Source organism: Humulus lupulus, chromosome 3, assembly GCF_963169125.1.
Source record: "Humulus lupulus chromosome 3, drHumLupu1.1, whole genome shotgun sequence".
In the NCBI taxonomy this organism is placed as follows: Eukaryota; Viridiplantae; Streptophyta; class Magnoliopsida; order Rosales; family Cannabaceae; genus Humulus; species Humulus lupulus.
Genome location: NC_084795.1, coordinates 160,843,197 through 160,859,518, shown reverse-complemented (window position 1 = coordinate 160,859,518; position 16,322 = coordinate 160,843,197). Strand labels below are relative to the sequence as shown.

General features: G+C 39.3%; 1 protein-coding gene across 7 annotated transcripts in view; it reads right to left on the bottom strand.

Moving 5' to 3' along the window:
* The window catches only part of LOC133823253 (uncharacterized), a 90,238-nt gene that overhangs the window by 35,363 nt on the left and 38,553 nt on the right, over positions 1 to 16,322 (bottom strand). For 4 of the 7 annotated variants that reach the window (XM_062255918.1, XM_062255916.1, XM_062255912.1 and 1 more), the window contains 12 exons: positions 12,560 to 12,712; positions 12,380 to 12,475; positions 12,163 to 12,222; positions 11,922 to 12,034; positions 11,754 to 11,841; positions 11,259 to 11,363; positions 11,077 to 11,181; positions 10,951 to 11,003; positions 10,728 to 10,794; positions 10,479 to 10,613; positions 9,753 to 9,865; positions 9,559 to 9,652 (listed from right to left, as the gene is read on the bottom strand). In XM_062255918.1, coding sequence (XP_062111902.1) covers positions 9,559 to 9,652; positions 9,753 to 9,865; positions 10,479 to 10,613; positions 10,728 to 10,794; positions 10,951 to 11,003; positions 11,077 to 11,181; positions 11,259 to 11,363; positions 11,754 to 11,841; positions 11,922 to 12,034; positions 12,163 to 12,222; positions 12,380 to 12,475; positions 12,560 to 12,712 — 1,182 coding nt within the window. The remainder of the gene's footprint in view (positions 1 to 9,558; positions 9,653 to 9,752; positions 9,866 to 10,478; positions 10,614 to 10,727; positions 10,795 to 10,950; positions 11,004 to 11,076; positions 11,182 to 11,258; positions 11,364 to 11,753; positions 11,842 to 11,921; positions 12,035 to 12,162; positions 12,223 to 12,379; positions 12,476 to 12,559; positions 12,713 to 16,322) is intronic. The other 3 variants (XM_062255914.1, XM_062255915.1, XM_062255913.1) reach the window with 3 other exon arrangements.

Sequence of the window (16,322 nt, the reverse complement as noted above, 5' to 3'; positions counted from 1 at the left end):
GCATCCTTTTACCGCTCCCACAAAGACTGAAGTTTTCATGAGAGAGGTGATTAGACTACATGGAGTTCCCCAATCCATTGTCTCTGATAGGGACCGGATCTTCCTTGGCTTATTTTGGAGTCATCTCTTGAAGCTACAAGGAACTACCCTAAAGAAAAGTACTGCCTACCAACCACAAACCGATGGGCAATTGGAGGTACTAAACCACTGCCTTGAAACATACTTAAGGTGTTTTTCTTACCAGCAGTCGAAACACTAGTCTAAATGACTTGCTTGGGCTGAGTATTCCTACAATACCTCCTACCATACTTCATTGAAGAGTACCCCATTCCGAGCCCTTTATGGGAGAGATCCACCACCACTCATACCTTATCGGAAAGGAACTGCCATACTGTCATCTCTCGATGAGTTGTTCGAATCTCATGATGCCATTTTAGATGACCTCCGAATGAATCTCCTCCGAGCTCAACATCGCATAAAGATGCAAGCTAATTTGAAGAGATGACCAGATGAGTTTGCCATTGGGGAACAGGTCTATCTCAGGCTAAGACCCTACTGCCAAAGGTCACTTGCCAAACGTTCAAATGACAAGCTGTCCTCGCGTTACTATGGGCCTTTTCCCATCATCCAACGAGTTGGTTCAGTTGCCTACAAGCTCCAACTGTCGGACCATGCTCGCATTCACCCCGTGTTCCACATCTCCCAACTGTGTAGAGCCATCAGGTCTTCATGAGCCACGCCCACTATCCTACCTCAGTTGACTGCTGAGCTAGAACTCCAAGTGGAACCCGAGGCAATCTTGGACCTTCACTTCCCAACTGCTGCTGCCACTCTTCCTTCAGAAGTTCTCATTAAATGGAAGAACCAGCCAGATTTTGAAGCTACATGGGAGCCATTTGTAAGTAATTATAGATTGTTACAGCAATTCAATAGAACAGTAAACACAATTTGCCTCAAAACAGCCAGCCTTTTCATTGAATCCCCAAGATTTCGAGAGCTTGGTTCTCTCCAAATACAGATAAAGTTTTCAAACAAATGGACAACCCTTGCAATACCATTCCCACACTACTTATTCTAAGGCATACAGACTCTATTGTGTACCCTCCCTACCCCACAAAACCCTTTCTAACTAACTCTGCCAAATGGCTCTGCTGACTTGTCATTCCTTTTGTTCCTATCCCTCCTGGCATACACATATGTTAATGGTGGCCTATCATTACCCTCGGCCCAAACACGCACCTTGTCCTCAAGGTGGAAAGTGGGATACTGTTGCTGGATTGTGGTGAAGTTCTCCAATGTAGCTTCAAACTCGGGTAGGTGCATCCATTTAATTAGTGCTTGAGGTTGTTCCTTGTGTGTACCTGGTCGCACATCCAAAACAGCCTCGGGTTCAAGGAGCCACTCAAGGTCTACTGTTAACTCTTTAGGAAGAGTTGTTGACGTTTGATGAGGTCCCAAAGTTGGCCTGAGTAGAGAGACATGAAACACAAGATGTATTTTTGCATCTTCTGGTAATTGCAGCTTGTAAGCCGCCCCCACCCTAGATAAGATCTGAAATGGTCCGAAAAAGAGTGGTCCCAACTTCTGATTTTTACGCCTTGCCAATGATCTCTGCCAGTATGGTTTGAGTTTCACGTAAACTCTATCTCCAACCCCATATTCGATGTCCCTTCTTTTCTTATCAGCCTAATGCTTCATTTTTTGTTGAGCACGCTGCAAATTCATTTTCAGCAAGTCCAAAATCTCATCATGAGCCAGCAAATGTTGTTCAACAACGGAAACAATAGTCTGACCCCCTTCAAACCGAATTAGAGGTGGTGATTCTCTGTGGTACAATGCTTTGAAAGGCGTCATGTCAGCTGAAGAGTGATAAGATGTGTTGTACCAATACTTCGCCCACGGCAACCATTTCACCCATTGTGATGGTTTAGAGCTAACAAAGCAACAAAGATACGTTTCCAAGCACCGATTGACCTTCTCGGTTTGGCCATCTGTTTGGGGATGGTAGGCTGAGCTATGCTTAAGCAGTGTGCCTTGTAACTTGAATAGCTCCTTCCAAAATAAGCAGAGAAATACCATGAAAGCTTGACCACTTCCTTATCAAAAACTGATGCTACTGTGGCTACTGTATATGGGTGCCAAAGAGGTACAAAATGCCCATATTTTGTCAATCGATCAACAACAAAAATAGAATCAAATCCATTAGATTGCGGCAGTCCTTCGATAAAATCCATGGATATATCCTCCCACACTTGCTCTGATATAGGCAGTAGCTGTAGCAAACCAATTGCGGACTGAGCTAAATATTTGTTTTGCTGACATGTATGACATTCAGCCACAAACTTTTGAATATCATGCCTCATTCCTTGCCAATAAAGGTCAGCAGCCACCCTTTGAAAAGTTCGAAAAGCTCCTGCATGACCCCCCAAGGTACTGCCGTGATATTCTTGCAACAAAATTGGTATGAAAGGAGAAGAAGATGGGAGAACTAGCCTGCCCTTGAATTTCAAGCACCCCCGAGTGAAAGAATAGCTAGAACACACTTCGCCTTCTTGAAGTTGTTGGATGATTTTTGATAGAGAGGGGTCAGTAGCAACATGGTTCTGCAAATTTGGAATAGAAAACAAGGTAGGAACCGAGAGGGCTTGGCAATCCACCACTTGATGAACACGTGAGAGTGCATCGGCAGCTTTGTTCTCAAGGCCTGGCCTGTATTGTATTTGAAAACCATATCCCAAGAGTTTTGTCAGCCACTTCTGATGTTCGGTAGCTACCACTTACTGCTCAAGTAGATACCGTAGGCTTCTTTGATCGGTACGAACGATGAACTAGTGTCCCAACAAATAAGGGTGCCATTTTTGTATAGCCAACACCATTGCCATGAGCTCTCGCTCATAAACCGTTGTACAACGAGCGCGGGGTGATAAAGCCTTGCTGAAATATGGGATGGGACGTTGTTGCTACATAAATATGGGATGCGTCTGTCTCTACTACAAATGGGGTGGAAAAATTGGGCAAAGCCAAGACTAGAACCTCACACATTGACTGCTTAAGCTTCACGAACGCTTCGTGTGCCTCCTCACTCCAACAAAATGCATCCTTTTTCAATTGATTTGTTAAAAGTCTAGCAAATTTTTTGTAATAACCTTGTAGGCCGAGAATCCCCCTTAACTCCTTAATAGATTTTGGTACTGGCCATTGACACATTGCTGCCAACTTGATTGGGTCAGCTGAAACCCCCTCCGCTAAGACAATCTGTCCCAAGTATTCAAGCTTTTTTTGTGCAAACATGAATTTCTTTTTATTTGCATACAGTTGATGCTTGCTGAGGCGAGTTAGGACCAACTCCAAATGTTGTAAATGTTGCTTCATAGAGGCTCTATAAATGAGGATGTCATAAAAAAGAACCGATACAAATTTTCTCAAAAAATCACGAAATATTTCATTCATCAGAACTTGAAAAGCGGCTAGAGCGTTAGTAAAGCCAAATGGCATCACCAAAAATTCATAGTGTTCTTTGTGTGTTCGAAAAGTCGTCTTTTCTACATCCTTTGCTGCCACTCGGATTTGGTGGTACCCCAACTTAAGGTCCAACTTAGAGAATACTTGTGCCCCATACAGTTCATCAAGGAGCTCGTCAATAACCAGAATTGGGAATTTATCAGCCACCATTGGGCAAGATAAGTTAACGATAGAAGGTCCACTTCAGGTTGGTGTACATTTTTTAGAGGGAATTTGGTTACATGGAGGAGTAAAAAGCAATATGTGGTGGCTCGTAGTAGTGTTGAAGCTGACCAAGCTGCTCTTCATATTGCATCAAATCCTATGTTTCATGAGTGGACTAAGCACATCGACATTGATTTGTCATTTTGTTCATGAGAAAATTCAACAAGACTTAATTTATACAAGATACGTAAAGATTGGAGAACTAGGAGACATCTTCACAAAAACTTTAAATGGGGATTGGCGTTTGGGTTGACTATTTTTATAACAAGCTGGACATAATTAACATTTATACTCTAGCTTGAGGGAGAGTGTTACAACATGAATGCATAGTGTCTATTAGTTGTCATTAATGTTAATTGTATATATTCTTATAAGCAATTAATTGGGAGAAAACTCCTATATATTCAACCTTAAATGAATGAATAAGTTACACCACTATATATACAAAATTTACAATAGATAAAATAGGAACTAACTAACTAATATCCTACAAAATAGGACCGAACTAAACAGCCTATGAATCATAATTTATACGACTAATTCTACACTCCCCCTCAAGCTGGATGATATATATCATACATCCCAAGCTTGTCTATTAATCATTCAAACATAGGCTTAAAGAGAGCTTTTGTAAGAATATCAGTAGTCTGTTGTGAAGTATGTAGGAAACCTTAAGAATCCCTTCATCAATCTTTTCCTTTATAAAGTGACGATCAATTTCAACATGCTTTGTCCTATCATGATGGACAGGGTTGTGCGAAATTGAGATTGCAGCCTTGTTGTCTCACCAAACAATTATGAGACCTTGTTTTAGGATGTGTAGTTCTTCAAGAAGATTCTTCAGCCAAAGAGCTTCACATATACCAAGAGCACGTCACTTAAAGAAATCTCTCTATGGCTTGAAATAGTCACCACGAGCATGGTTTGAGAGGTTCAATCAAGTGATCAAGAAGCATGGGTACAAACATTCATACTCTATTCTTCAAACATTCACAAGATGGTAAGATTGTAATTCTTTCTGACACGATAGCAGAGACTCAAGGAGAATTTGTGGAGGGCAGGCAGATCTTGGATACAATGTTGGTGGCTAATGAGGTAGTGGAGTATCAGAGTAAAGGTAAAACGGGATGGGTGTTCAAAATTGATTTTGCTAAAGCTTACGATTGTGTGGATTGGGACTTTCTGGACTTTGTACTGGATAAGAAAGGTTTTGGTGAAGTTTGGAGGAAATGGATGTTGTGATGTTTGTCTTCTACATCCTTCTCTTTGTTTTTAAATGGGAGACCAAGGGGGAAATTTAAGGGATCTAGGGGTCTTCGGCAAAGGGACTCCCTTTCACCTTTCTTGTTTACCTTGGTTGCAGATGTCTTGGGTAGGATGGTGGACAAGGCTAAGAGCGTTTCAGCTTTGAGAGGCTTTAAAGTGGGAAAGGATAATGTGGAGGTCAGTCATCTTCAGTTCGTTGATGATACGATCTTCTTTGCTGATGATAAGGAGTCTTTGTCAGTTCTTCTGGATATTCTAAAAGCTTTTAGTGTTGTCTCCAGATTATTTATTAAAGTGCAAAAATGTTAGTTGTTAGATATTAACCTGGATGAGGAGATAGTGGAGCTTAGTGCCAAGGTTTGGGTACCTAAAGGATGGGGATGAGGTACCCTCACATGTGACTTTTCAGCACATGTATAAATATAAATATATATTCTTATGTTTCTCACGTAAGTTTTTTACACAAACTTGGTGGGAAATTTTGAATGAATCTTGGGAGGTTATTTGAGGGTGGTTGAGAGGGAGTTGAAGCCACTTTCTCTCATTGGTTTCAGCCATCCTCATATTGAAGCAAGAACCGAGAGGGAAGAAGGAAAGGAAGAAGGGCACGGTGCACTTGTGGTGTGTACGTTCGGGTTCAAGGAGATAAGAGCAAGGTGAGTTATTTCTTTGGTTTTTCTTTGAGTTACAGATCTTAGACATGTCCTTAGAATATCTGTATAGATTGTAGAAGGAAGCAAAGAAACAGGAGAGAGTTTCACCCAATTTTCGGAAACTTTGGTCGGAAATCCGAACTAGTGTAAGTGCCATCTTTGGCTTCGGTTTTCTCTTAATTCCCTGCATAAAACTCATGATGAACGGTTTGTATGTGTTCATAGTGTTGAGGACTATAGGAAAGGGCAGAAGAAATCACCAGGAACCGGCCATAGAAAGAGGTACAAGCCTGTAGTTTTCCTTCGCAGTGTTGACTGTATTTTTAGCCAACGACGTGAGAACGTCAATAACGACAAGCCTTCAAGAGAATGTAAACGACAACAGACAGTTTAATAAAGAAAATAAAGAACACACGAGATTTTTATAGTGGTTCAGCCCCGATTGTCGGTAATAGCCTAATCTACTTAGAGTTGTGATTTATATATCTGTACTCAAGATCAGATGGACTGAGCCAACTGAGTTTCTTCAGTACTGATGGCAAAAATACAAGAATTCTCTCTCTAGAATACTCAGATCCAATTTTCTCTCTCTAGAATATACAGTCCCAATTTTATCTCTCTAGAAAGAAGAAGCAAAAGAACCCCCTCTCTAATCCCATAAGCCCTCTATTTATAGGCCTGGGATACTCAACTGATATCCCCTTTAGATAGGGATATTTTATTATTCATCTTATATTTATATTACAAGAAATATTTAAAATACAACGAATTCCTCAATTTGAGTGAGGAATGAGAGATTCCCGGGTGCCTTGACCAATTCTTGCTAGAGTCGTTCCGGGGATTTTGACGTAGTCTCACATGCAGGTTGATTACTCCTTCAAGCTTTCCTTGGACCAAGGTGACACAAGCTTGGCTCTCCTCAGACCAAGGTGGTCCGAGCCAACTCCCTTGGCACCTCACCTCGGGCAACTTTGAGGCAACCTCCTCCATGACATGTCCGATCGGACATGATAGCCTTCTCCTCGGACCAAGGTGGTCCGAGGCATCCTTCTCATGCCTTCTCCTCGGACCAAGGTGGTCCGAGGCATCCTTCTCTCTTGTTTCTCTCCTCGAACAAGTCCGAGCATACCTCCTCCATTCAAGGTCCCTTCGGACCTCGTGGCCTTCTCCTCGGACCAAGGTGATCCGAGGCATCCTCCTTGGCACCTCACCTTGGACAAGTCTGAGGCACTCTCCTTTAGCATCTCCCAACTATGTCCGATCGGACATTATGTAGGCTCTCCTTGTCAAAAACTAAGTCTCCACTCTTGACTTGCATGGGACTCCTCCCCCTTAGCTACCTACCTTGGACACGTTCGAGCCAACACTTAGGAAACCTTGGGAGGCTTACCTCAAACACACCCTTGGGGTCTCCTAGGACCACATCCTCCTTGGGCTAGGACCACTTTCTCCTAGGGGTCTCCTAAGACCACTTTCTTGAGTTCTCCTCGGACCTCATCCTTGGGTTCTCCTAGGATCACTCTCTTGGGGTCTCCTAGGACCACTCCCCTTAGCTCTCCTAGAATGCATTCTCCTTAGCCTCCTAGGATGCATTCTCCAATTTTTGGGTATAACACGCAGTTTTTACGGTACCGTTTTCAATTTCGTTTCCTTAAAAGTTGGGATTAATTTCTGAGTTGTTTTACATGGTTTAAATCAGCACTTTGTGTCTAGAAACATTCATTAAGGTGTTGGGGATGATTTAATAGGAAAGGATCTTGATTTTGGGGATAATTTGGTGGTGGTTAGTGCTTGGTAGGTGGCTGTCATGAAAAGAGACAACACCATTGTTGCCGGCGTTAATGGTGGAGGCCGGTGGTGGTGATGGTGGTGGCTGAAGCGATGTTCATGGTGGTGATGAGGATGAAGTCGTGGTTGCCATGGTGAGGGACCTTGGGTCCAAGCAGAGTCGGGTTGGTCATGGAGGTTGTCGTGGGTGAGGGAGTCCATCTTCAGGTGGTCACGTGCATGAGCATGCATGTTTTGAACGGGTTACTAATGGTTACCAATTTGTAACCAAAGGGGACAAAAAGTGGTATTTAGTCCCGAAACTTTAGAAAGTTACTGCAAGGCTTGGGATTGGGTATTCTAAGATCAAAATCTGATTATTGAGAATTAAGGATAAAAATTCTCTAGTTAATTGTCCAAGTATAATAATTTACAAGCTAGGCTCGGAAATTATTATTTAAGCTTCATGAAAAGTTCTAAGTTCGGGAATTAGTTTCAAAGTTTAGATTTGATGACTTGGAACCTATGAAATATTTTCAAGGACTTAGAAAATATTTTAGGAAGTACAATATTACCGATTTTAAGACTCAAGGTCAAGAGCGGAGCTCGAGGCTCGTGAATTGGACTCGAGCATTGGAAAACAGAATTTTAAGAAATAGTTGGAGTTTTGACTTGAAATTTCGAACATGGCCTAGGATAAAATTATTATTGGAAATAATAATTTTCTAAGTTGAGTTTGGGATTCTGAGAGGGGTATTATGGTCTAAACGCGATCGGAAATACTCACAAAGACATAATTCACGAAAGCTAAGGACAAGAGGTAAGGAAGTATACACCAAGAGTAACTTAGCTTGTTGTGATTCTAGTGAATTGTTTGCATGTTTGTATACTGCAGGTTAAATTCTAGTTGCTATATATATGTGTGTGATAATATGGCTGGATGCGCATGATAGTACCCATCTATCAGGTTTGAATGTGCTTAGTGCAGTAAAGTTATCATGAATGCATGTGCAATGTTTGTGACTGTCAAGGGAAACCTTGTGAGGGTGGACCCCATGCAGCCGTGTAGTGGGGTTAGCCGTCCAGTCAGTAAAGTCATCGAGTTTTAGCGGAGTTTACCCTTTGGCACGGGAGGTGAGTATTCTCTGGGCCGCGGAGGCCACCCGGGGATCATGACCCCACAGATAACTCGATGGCTTAGTACAAGGCCTTGTGAGGGCGGATTCCCCATGCAGCTGTACAGTGGGGTTATCCGCCAAGTCAGTAGAGTCATCGTGATTTAGCGGAGTGTACCCCTTTGGTACGGGAGGTGAGTATGCTCTGGGCCGTGGAGGCCACACTGGGATTAAAACCCCACAGATAACACGATGGCTCAGTTATATGTTTTCAGTATGTTACGCAACACTTTGACTTATGTGAATATGCTTGACGTGTTGCTCAGTTTGCAGTTTCTAAATATGCATTTCTGTTATGCAAAGTTTGTTTTTGATAGTAGAGTCATAAGTTGTAGCTAGCTTCCTTACTGAGCGTTATAGCTCATCAGTTACTCTGTGTGTGTACGTAAGGGCAAAGCTTAAGGAGCAGTGCAATAAGCTGGAGGGGATTTTGTCTGAAGTATGCATACTGTGAAACAACCGACCAGCAGGGTTGTCAGGGTTCTCTTAAGTTTTCCGCTAAGTCTAGTAACAGTTTTATCAATTTCATGTTTACTAGTTCTACTTAAAGAAGGCCCTATGGCCACAGACTATTTCTTAAGTTACGTTTAAACTACATTTTGTTTTTAAAACTATGAGATCCCATCCAAATACTATTTTATTTCAAAATACTCCAATGTAAAATTTTCTAAAGTTTACTCTAAAGTTTATTTAGTTTTTAACGTCCGATTTTTACCAAAGTTGACCGTAAGGGTCCAGTTGACCCCGGATAGTCATAGTCGTGTTCGGTGGGTCTAGTTAAGAAAAGTCGGGTCGTTACAATTCTTCCCTTATCTATCTCAATTTTGTTTCGAAAATCCATTAACCAATCTCCATTTCTTATATGTAAGAAGAAAAATGCACACACATCTGTGTCATTGCAGACAAGTTTCACACAATAAAATGGTAGAGATACAAATAAATTAAAATTCAAAAAAGAAAAATGTTGGTACCTCTGGTACATCGATCCAATTCGAGATGCCTTTCAAGAGAAGTGGAGTATGTGCAGGATAGAGCCACTCAAAAAAATAGCCATATGTTTTGCGACTACAAAAAGAAATTTATAAATTCAAAAGAAGACAAGAATTAACAAAGACTTTCACATGAAGTAATCAATGAATAGTTTTAAAGCTGCCACTACACCAACCTATTTGTCGCCATTGCTATTCCTCGGAGATCCCGCATCAAGCCAATTAACACACATTTTACCATGTCGGACCGAAACAATGCATCAGGTGCAGATTCCAAACTAATAAAAACCTTAAATGGTACAACAACCCCTCAGAATATATTGGAACTTGGAAGGCAATCTAGAGCAATGCCAACTAAAAATACTACAATAAGAGTGAATGTCAAGCTAATCAAAACAGTGAAATGAGAGCATCATCTAGTAAGAAATGTCAAGCACTGAACGTGACAAAAAACATGGGTGCTTTCACCACAGATTCTTTACTTTTGGTTTTAACATAATTTCCAATCCATAATATAGATTTATATATACATATATATATCATTATGTATACATGTAGAAAATATTGTATATTAAGCATTCAATATCTTTCCAAATAAGGAAGCTTGAAATATTGAGCATTCAATATCTTTCCATTTAGGAAACCAAGCTGAATTATTAGAGAGTTGCTATAATTAGATTATTTAGTTTTAGGCCAATTGATTTACCCTAAAATATCTATAATTACTCTAGAATATTTGGTATTAAATACCAGATTTGTTTATACCTGTGCCTATTTAATGGTCTTATTCTCTATCAATAAAGATTATCTAAGGCTAATTTTCCACAATACAACGATTAACTTATTAAAAATTATGAATTTACAAAATCTTAGACAACATAAGGAAACAAGGATTTTCGAACCTGCTTAAGAGGATCCATTGAAGATTTAAACTTTAAAAGGCTATCCTCCATGAAAATAAGCAAGCCAATAGTGTAGTAAAAGGTTGTCCTGCTTCTGAAACACTTGGGCTCTTCTAGAAAGGGGAAGTGTTCTTTCTAAAGATGACAAGGAATAATATTAATTTGCAAACCATTTGCACATTCAAATTCAAAAGCACATTCTACAAGATAAAAGTAGAGAAAATATTGATAGCTCGATAAGATATTTACAGTGTGATGTGATATTATGAATTTAATGGTGTCCAACTTCAGGAGCAACTTCCCTGTCATATATCTGCTAAAACACAGATTAACATTCATGTAAGATATACTGCGGAGGACAATAGAAAAGTGACTACAATCAATTGTATGCTCTAAGAGAAGAACTCAGCCAGATTTATTATTATTATTTTAAAAGAAATGAGAAAAGATTTTAATCATCAAATAAGCTCACCCGGATGTTAATTCAAGGAAAAGGTTTAAGGTATGATCAATGACCTCGTTGCACTGCAATTCAAGATATATCATGTACAAATCAACCTACAAGTACAAGTTCAAAAAAAGCTAGCTAAAATCTTACCTGAGCATAAGACTTCAGATTTGTAACAATATTTCCAACAACAGCATTCAAAACTTGCAGGTGATCATCGAGTCCAAGAAGCTCTGATAGTCGGGAATATAACTGCTGCAATAAGAAGAAATGTGACATTAAGGAAAATGAAGTTGTCTGCCCAGTGCAAAGAGCATGAGTAATCCACTTACCTTTGAAGAATGCATTGCTTGATCACCAATATAAGATTTTTTGAAATGTTGTAAGAAGGTAAGAATTGCACGATCAAGTCTTTGCTTGCTTATTTCACCAGACCTCTGCCATGATTCAAGAATATAGCAAAAACCATAACGATTAAAACAGAACAAACATAATAGTCTCTTGGTTGTAATTATTCCTTACTTTAATACAGTAGTCATTCGTTCTTATCAGGAAAGAAAGAAAAAAAATCAATGGGGGCATAAGCCTACAGACTTAATGCAACAATCAACAAGCACGCTGGTCAATTTCCAATTCATCTAAGTCATAGTTGCAACAAAAAGTAATATGTAATTGCCTCAGAGGAAAAAGAAAATGAAACACCCAATTTCTCTACAGAACAAGAACTCAAACAAGACATTTATCAAATAACATAGTTTTCAAAGGTATACATAGTTTTCACAAAAATTACCACATATATCTAAATTTGAATCTCTATAACTACGTACCTGTCTGTGTGCACCATTATCCATGACATTTATTAATTGAAAAATACGTGCTGAGAGTTCTGCATCAAGCAGCTCTTGCAATTCTCCACTAAGAGGGAAGCAAATTAGAAAATAATTACATTACCCAATTGAAATGTATAACTGAAATCAGCATATTCAAAATTTCACCTATATCCAGAAATTTGCTTTGTCTTAAGAATAGCAGCAACAATATGCACTATCCAGGTCAGTTTGGCTTCAGTCACGGAAAACTCATTACAACCTTGGAGTTTTGCCTGTTCCTATAAACATCAAATTATAGGACTTGATTAAATCAAGTTCCATGTTTAGTGTGAAATACTCCACCTATTTACCATACAACTGTGACCATAGACAAAATTTGACTACAGTACAGGTTATTTAAGCATACCAAATACATATGCAAGATAGGCTCCATAACCTTCATTATATACGAACTGCAGCTTTCATACTGCAATTTTGGTTGGAAAGCAAAAGACCCAATGTCAGACTATTAAAAGTACACAATAATTTTTAAGATGAAAAGCCTTGAGAATTTAATTCAGTCAGTTATGGTAAAATATAATCCAGCAAAAATTCTTGGTTTTAACATGTGCACAAGTCCAAACCTGAAATCTGCAGAGGTAAGGAATGAAATCAAGATGATCCTGAAGAAGTTCAATGTTGTCAAGTGAGTTCTCGGCAAGCTCGTCAGAGAATTCAGACTGCAGATGATAAAGGACACAAGAGAAGATCAAGAAAAAGTAAAAGTAAACCAAAGAAAACCTGCTAAGGTAAGACAATCTTACCTGTAAAGAATCAAACCTTGTAGATACAAAGCATTCTATAATTGTAGGCACATACTTATCCAGCATGTTTGGTTTGTCACCTTTAAAGTATGGAATAGATGCCACCAATCTCGACCAAAGCCCCAAAACATAGTAAACACTGCTGCTGGCCCACTGACAAACAAAAAAATAAACTTTTTTAAATACACAAACAGTCTTCGATACTGATATAGGAAATGGAAGAAGAAGACAAGGGGAAGTGTGGAATGGAGAAGCAGGCCCTTAGAGTTTACACTAGAAAGAAGAGATAGAACACTATAGTCAACACCACTAGGACAAATGTGATGATGGACAACCTGAAAGGTGGAAACGGAGAACAATATTCAAGAAGAGATGGGAGGTTGTGAAGAACCCCAAGACTTTAACCATTTAGATTAAGCTCTAAAAATTGCAGCTCCGAAGAAGACGATTATGACTCTTTAAGTTCGGACAATGAGAGGGTAGAAGAAATTATGGTCAATATTGGAGACTTATGACTAGAAGATGGAAAGAGGGAAAATACTGAGGTGGAAGAAAAAGAAGGCGCTTTTATGTGCACAACAACTAATGAGAAAAAGGAGATTATAGATCAGCCAAGCAAGAAGAGTGAGAAGCGTGAGGCAGAAGTGGATTGGAGAAGTGTCGCTTCGTCCATAAATGCCTTGGGTATCAAGCTGATTTCGAACAAACCAGCGGAAGGAAGAGCCACTAATTTTCCAGCAAAGCCAAAAAGGAAGAAGAATAGGGAACTTTAAAATCTGATCTTTAATGTCAATTATGAGAAAGGTCAAGGAAAGAAAGGGGAATTAGGAAGACATCAATGAAGATTCTAACATGGAATGTGAGGGGCAATGGGTCCATGAAAAAGAGGAGGGCCATTAAAGCAACAATATGTAAGATAAATCCAAATTTGATTGTACTTCATAAAGTGGATTTGTACGTTGCATATGGAGATCCCGTTTCAAAGCATGGACTTTGCTTCCATCTATTGGGAGATCAGGAGGTATTCTAGTGGATTGGGACACAAGAAGAATTACAATTCTTGAATCTTTAATTGGACTGTTTTCTGTTTTGGTACTTATTCAGGCTGAAGGGAAGGATCCATGGTGGTTTTCAAGGGTGTATGGGCGAAGTTCAAACAGTGGAAGATCTGAATTTTGGGATGAGATGGCTGGTTTGAGCTTCATTTGTGGATGGGAAAGGTGTTTGGGGGTGATTTTAATGTGGTTAGGAGGGTGCAAGAGAAACTTAACAACTGCTCTAATACAAGAAGCATGAGGGTTTTTTATGATTTAATAAAGGAATTGAGATTGAAAGATCCAAAACTCAATAATGGCTGATTCACATGGTCAAACTTTAGAGAAAAACCCATTTGTGGCAAGCTGGACAGATTCCTCTTTACTAATAAATGGACTGAGCTTTACCCGTATGTGAGACAAGAAATTTATGTTTGGACTGTATCTGACCACTGTCCAATTGTGTTGGATTCCAATCCTCCTTCGTGGGGTCCTAGTCCATTTCAGTTTGACAATCTAAGGCTCAAGAGAAAGTCATTTAAAGCTAAATTTGAAAAATAGTGAACATGTGCACTAGCTGAAGGGTGGCCTGGTTACAAGTTTATGAGCAAATTGAAACAAGTCAAAGACAAAGTTAAGGAGTGGAATCAAAGGTGTTTGGGTCCATGAAGTTACTTGAACAATCTTTAGAAAGAAGATAGTTTTCTCTTGATAGAATGGAAGAAAATGGCAGCTAGAATCTACAACAAGAAAAGGAGAGAATAAAAAACGAATGGTAACAAATTTTATTTGAAGAAGATAGAGGGGGTGTGGATGAAATCAAAGTGCAAGTAGGCTAAAGAAGGAGATGGTAACACAAGTCTGTTTCTTAGCTTTTTAAGTGCTCGCAAAGTAAAAAACTTTGTATCAAGGATTATGCACGAGGATGGCTCAATCCTAGACTGGGAGGAAGACATTGTGGATGAGATTGTTGAGATTGTTAACTTTTATTCCAACTCGTACAAGTCAATACATAGACCTTTTGCTGGAATTGCGGGAATAGAGTGGAAGAGGAAACCTGATTTTATGGCGCTACATTTAGAAAGACCTTTTGAGAAAGAAGAGATTAAGATGGTTGTCTTTGATTGTGATGGTGACAAAGCTCCAGGCCCAAATGGCTTTACCATGGCAGCACTCTAATCAAACTGAGAAGTGATAAAGGACTTGATGGAGGTCTTCCGGGGATTTGTAAAGGGCGAAGTTATTCAAGGCATTACCAATCAAACTGAGAAGTGATATAGGACTTGATGGAGGTCTTCAGGGATTTGCAAAGGGCAGAGTTATTCAAGGCATTACGAAGACCTACATTTGCCTTAATACCTAAAAAACTCAATTCTAGCAAGGTGAAAGATTATATGCCAATTAACCTAATTACAAGTTTGTACAAGATTATTTCTTAAGTGATTTCTCTTGGAATAAGAGAAGTACTAGCAGACACTATCTCTGAACTTCTAAAGTAATTTCTAAAGTGGGACTTGTTTATCTTCGTCATGGATCGAAAAGGCTTTGGGCCAATTTGGAGGAAGTGGATAAAAGGGTGCCTTTCCACGGAATCATATTACACTTTTATCAATAGAAGACCTAGAGCGAAGTTCAATGATCCAAAGGGCTGCGACAGAGCGATCACCCGTCAACATTTTTATTTACCATAGTATTTGATGTTTTGGGGAGAATGGTTGAAATAGCCAGCAGGTTTTCTTTGTTCAGTGGTTTTAAGGTTGGAAAATGTTGACAGCTGAAAGGATTTGATTGACTTGAATTGTAGAATTAAATGTAATATATTACAGAAGAATTAATACGGTGTAATACTGTGCTTCCCTAAACCTAACCTTGTATAGATTCTAGGACTGATATATTGACCTAGAATAGCCGTCTCATCTGTTCAGCTGAGTTAGGATAGTTGTGCCATGACCTAGGTAAGTTGTCTTATCAATACAGCTAAAAGAGAACCTTTTATACTGCTTATTTATAGTTATTCCCTTGTAAAATGAAAAGCAATAATACAATACTTTTCCTTATGGTATCAAAGCAATGTCGTATTTTTCTCCCCGACTTATAAAACAAATTCTGGCCTTCATTGCCAGCCTTTTTGGCCTTAATTGCCTTCAAGAAACCCCAGAAAAATTCAAATCTCATCAGAAAAGCCACCAGAAAATTTGTTACAGCCACTAGTTCCAGAAAACAAAATATATATTTGTTTCTTTTACCCAGAAAAAAAAAATCACAATGTCTGAAATTTCTGAAACCTCTAATCCAAACCAATTTCCATCCAACGACCATCAGATTATTCAACCATCCTATCGTCTAAATGGAAAAAATTATTTGGTTTGGTCTCAAGTGGTTCGAACGAAATTGAAAGGAAAGGGAAAGCTCAACAATTGAACTGGACCACAGCCAAGCAAAGAAGATCCAAAGTTTGAGGCCTGGGACATAGAGGATTCTTCAATTATGTCATGGCTTTGGGATTCGATGCAACCTGAGATTAGTGAAAACTGCATGTTCTTGACCACTGCCAAAGATATATGAGACACCATGAAGCACACATATTCCAAAGTCAAAGATGCAGAGTTGGTTTATGGCATTAAAACCAAAATTCATTCTACAAAACAAGGTACAATGTCTGTTACTGATTATTACAATACCTTGAATGGCTTATGGCTAGAACTTGATTACTATCAAAGTCTTAAGAT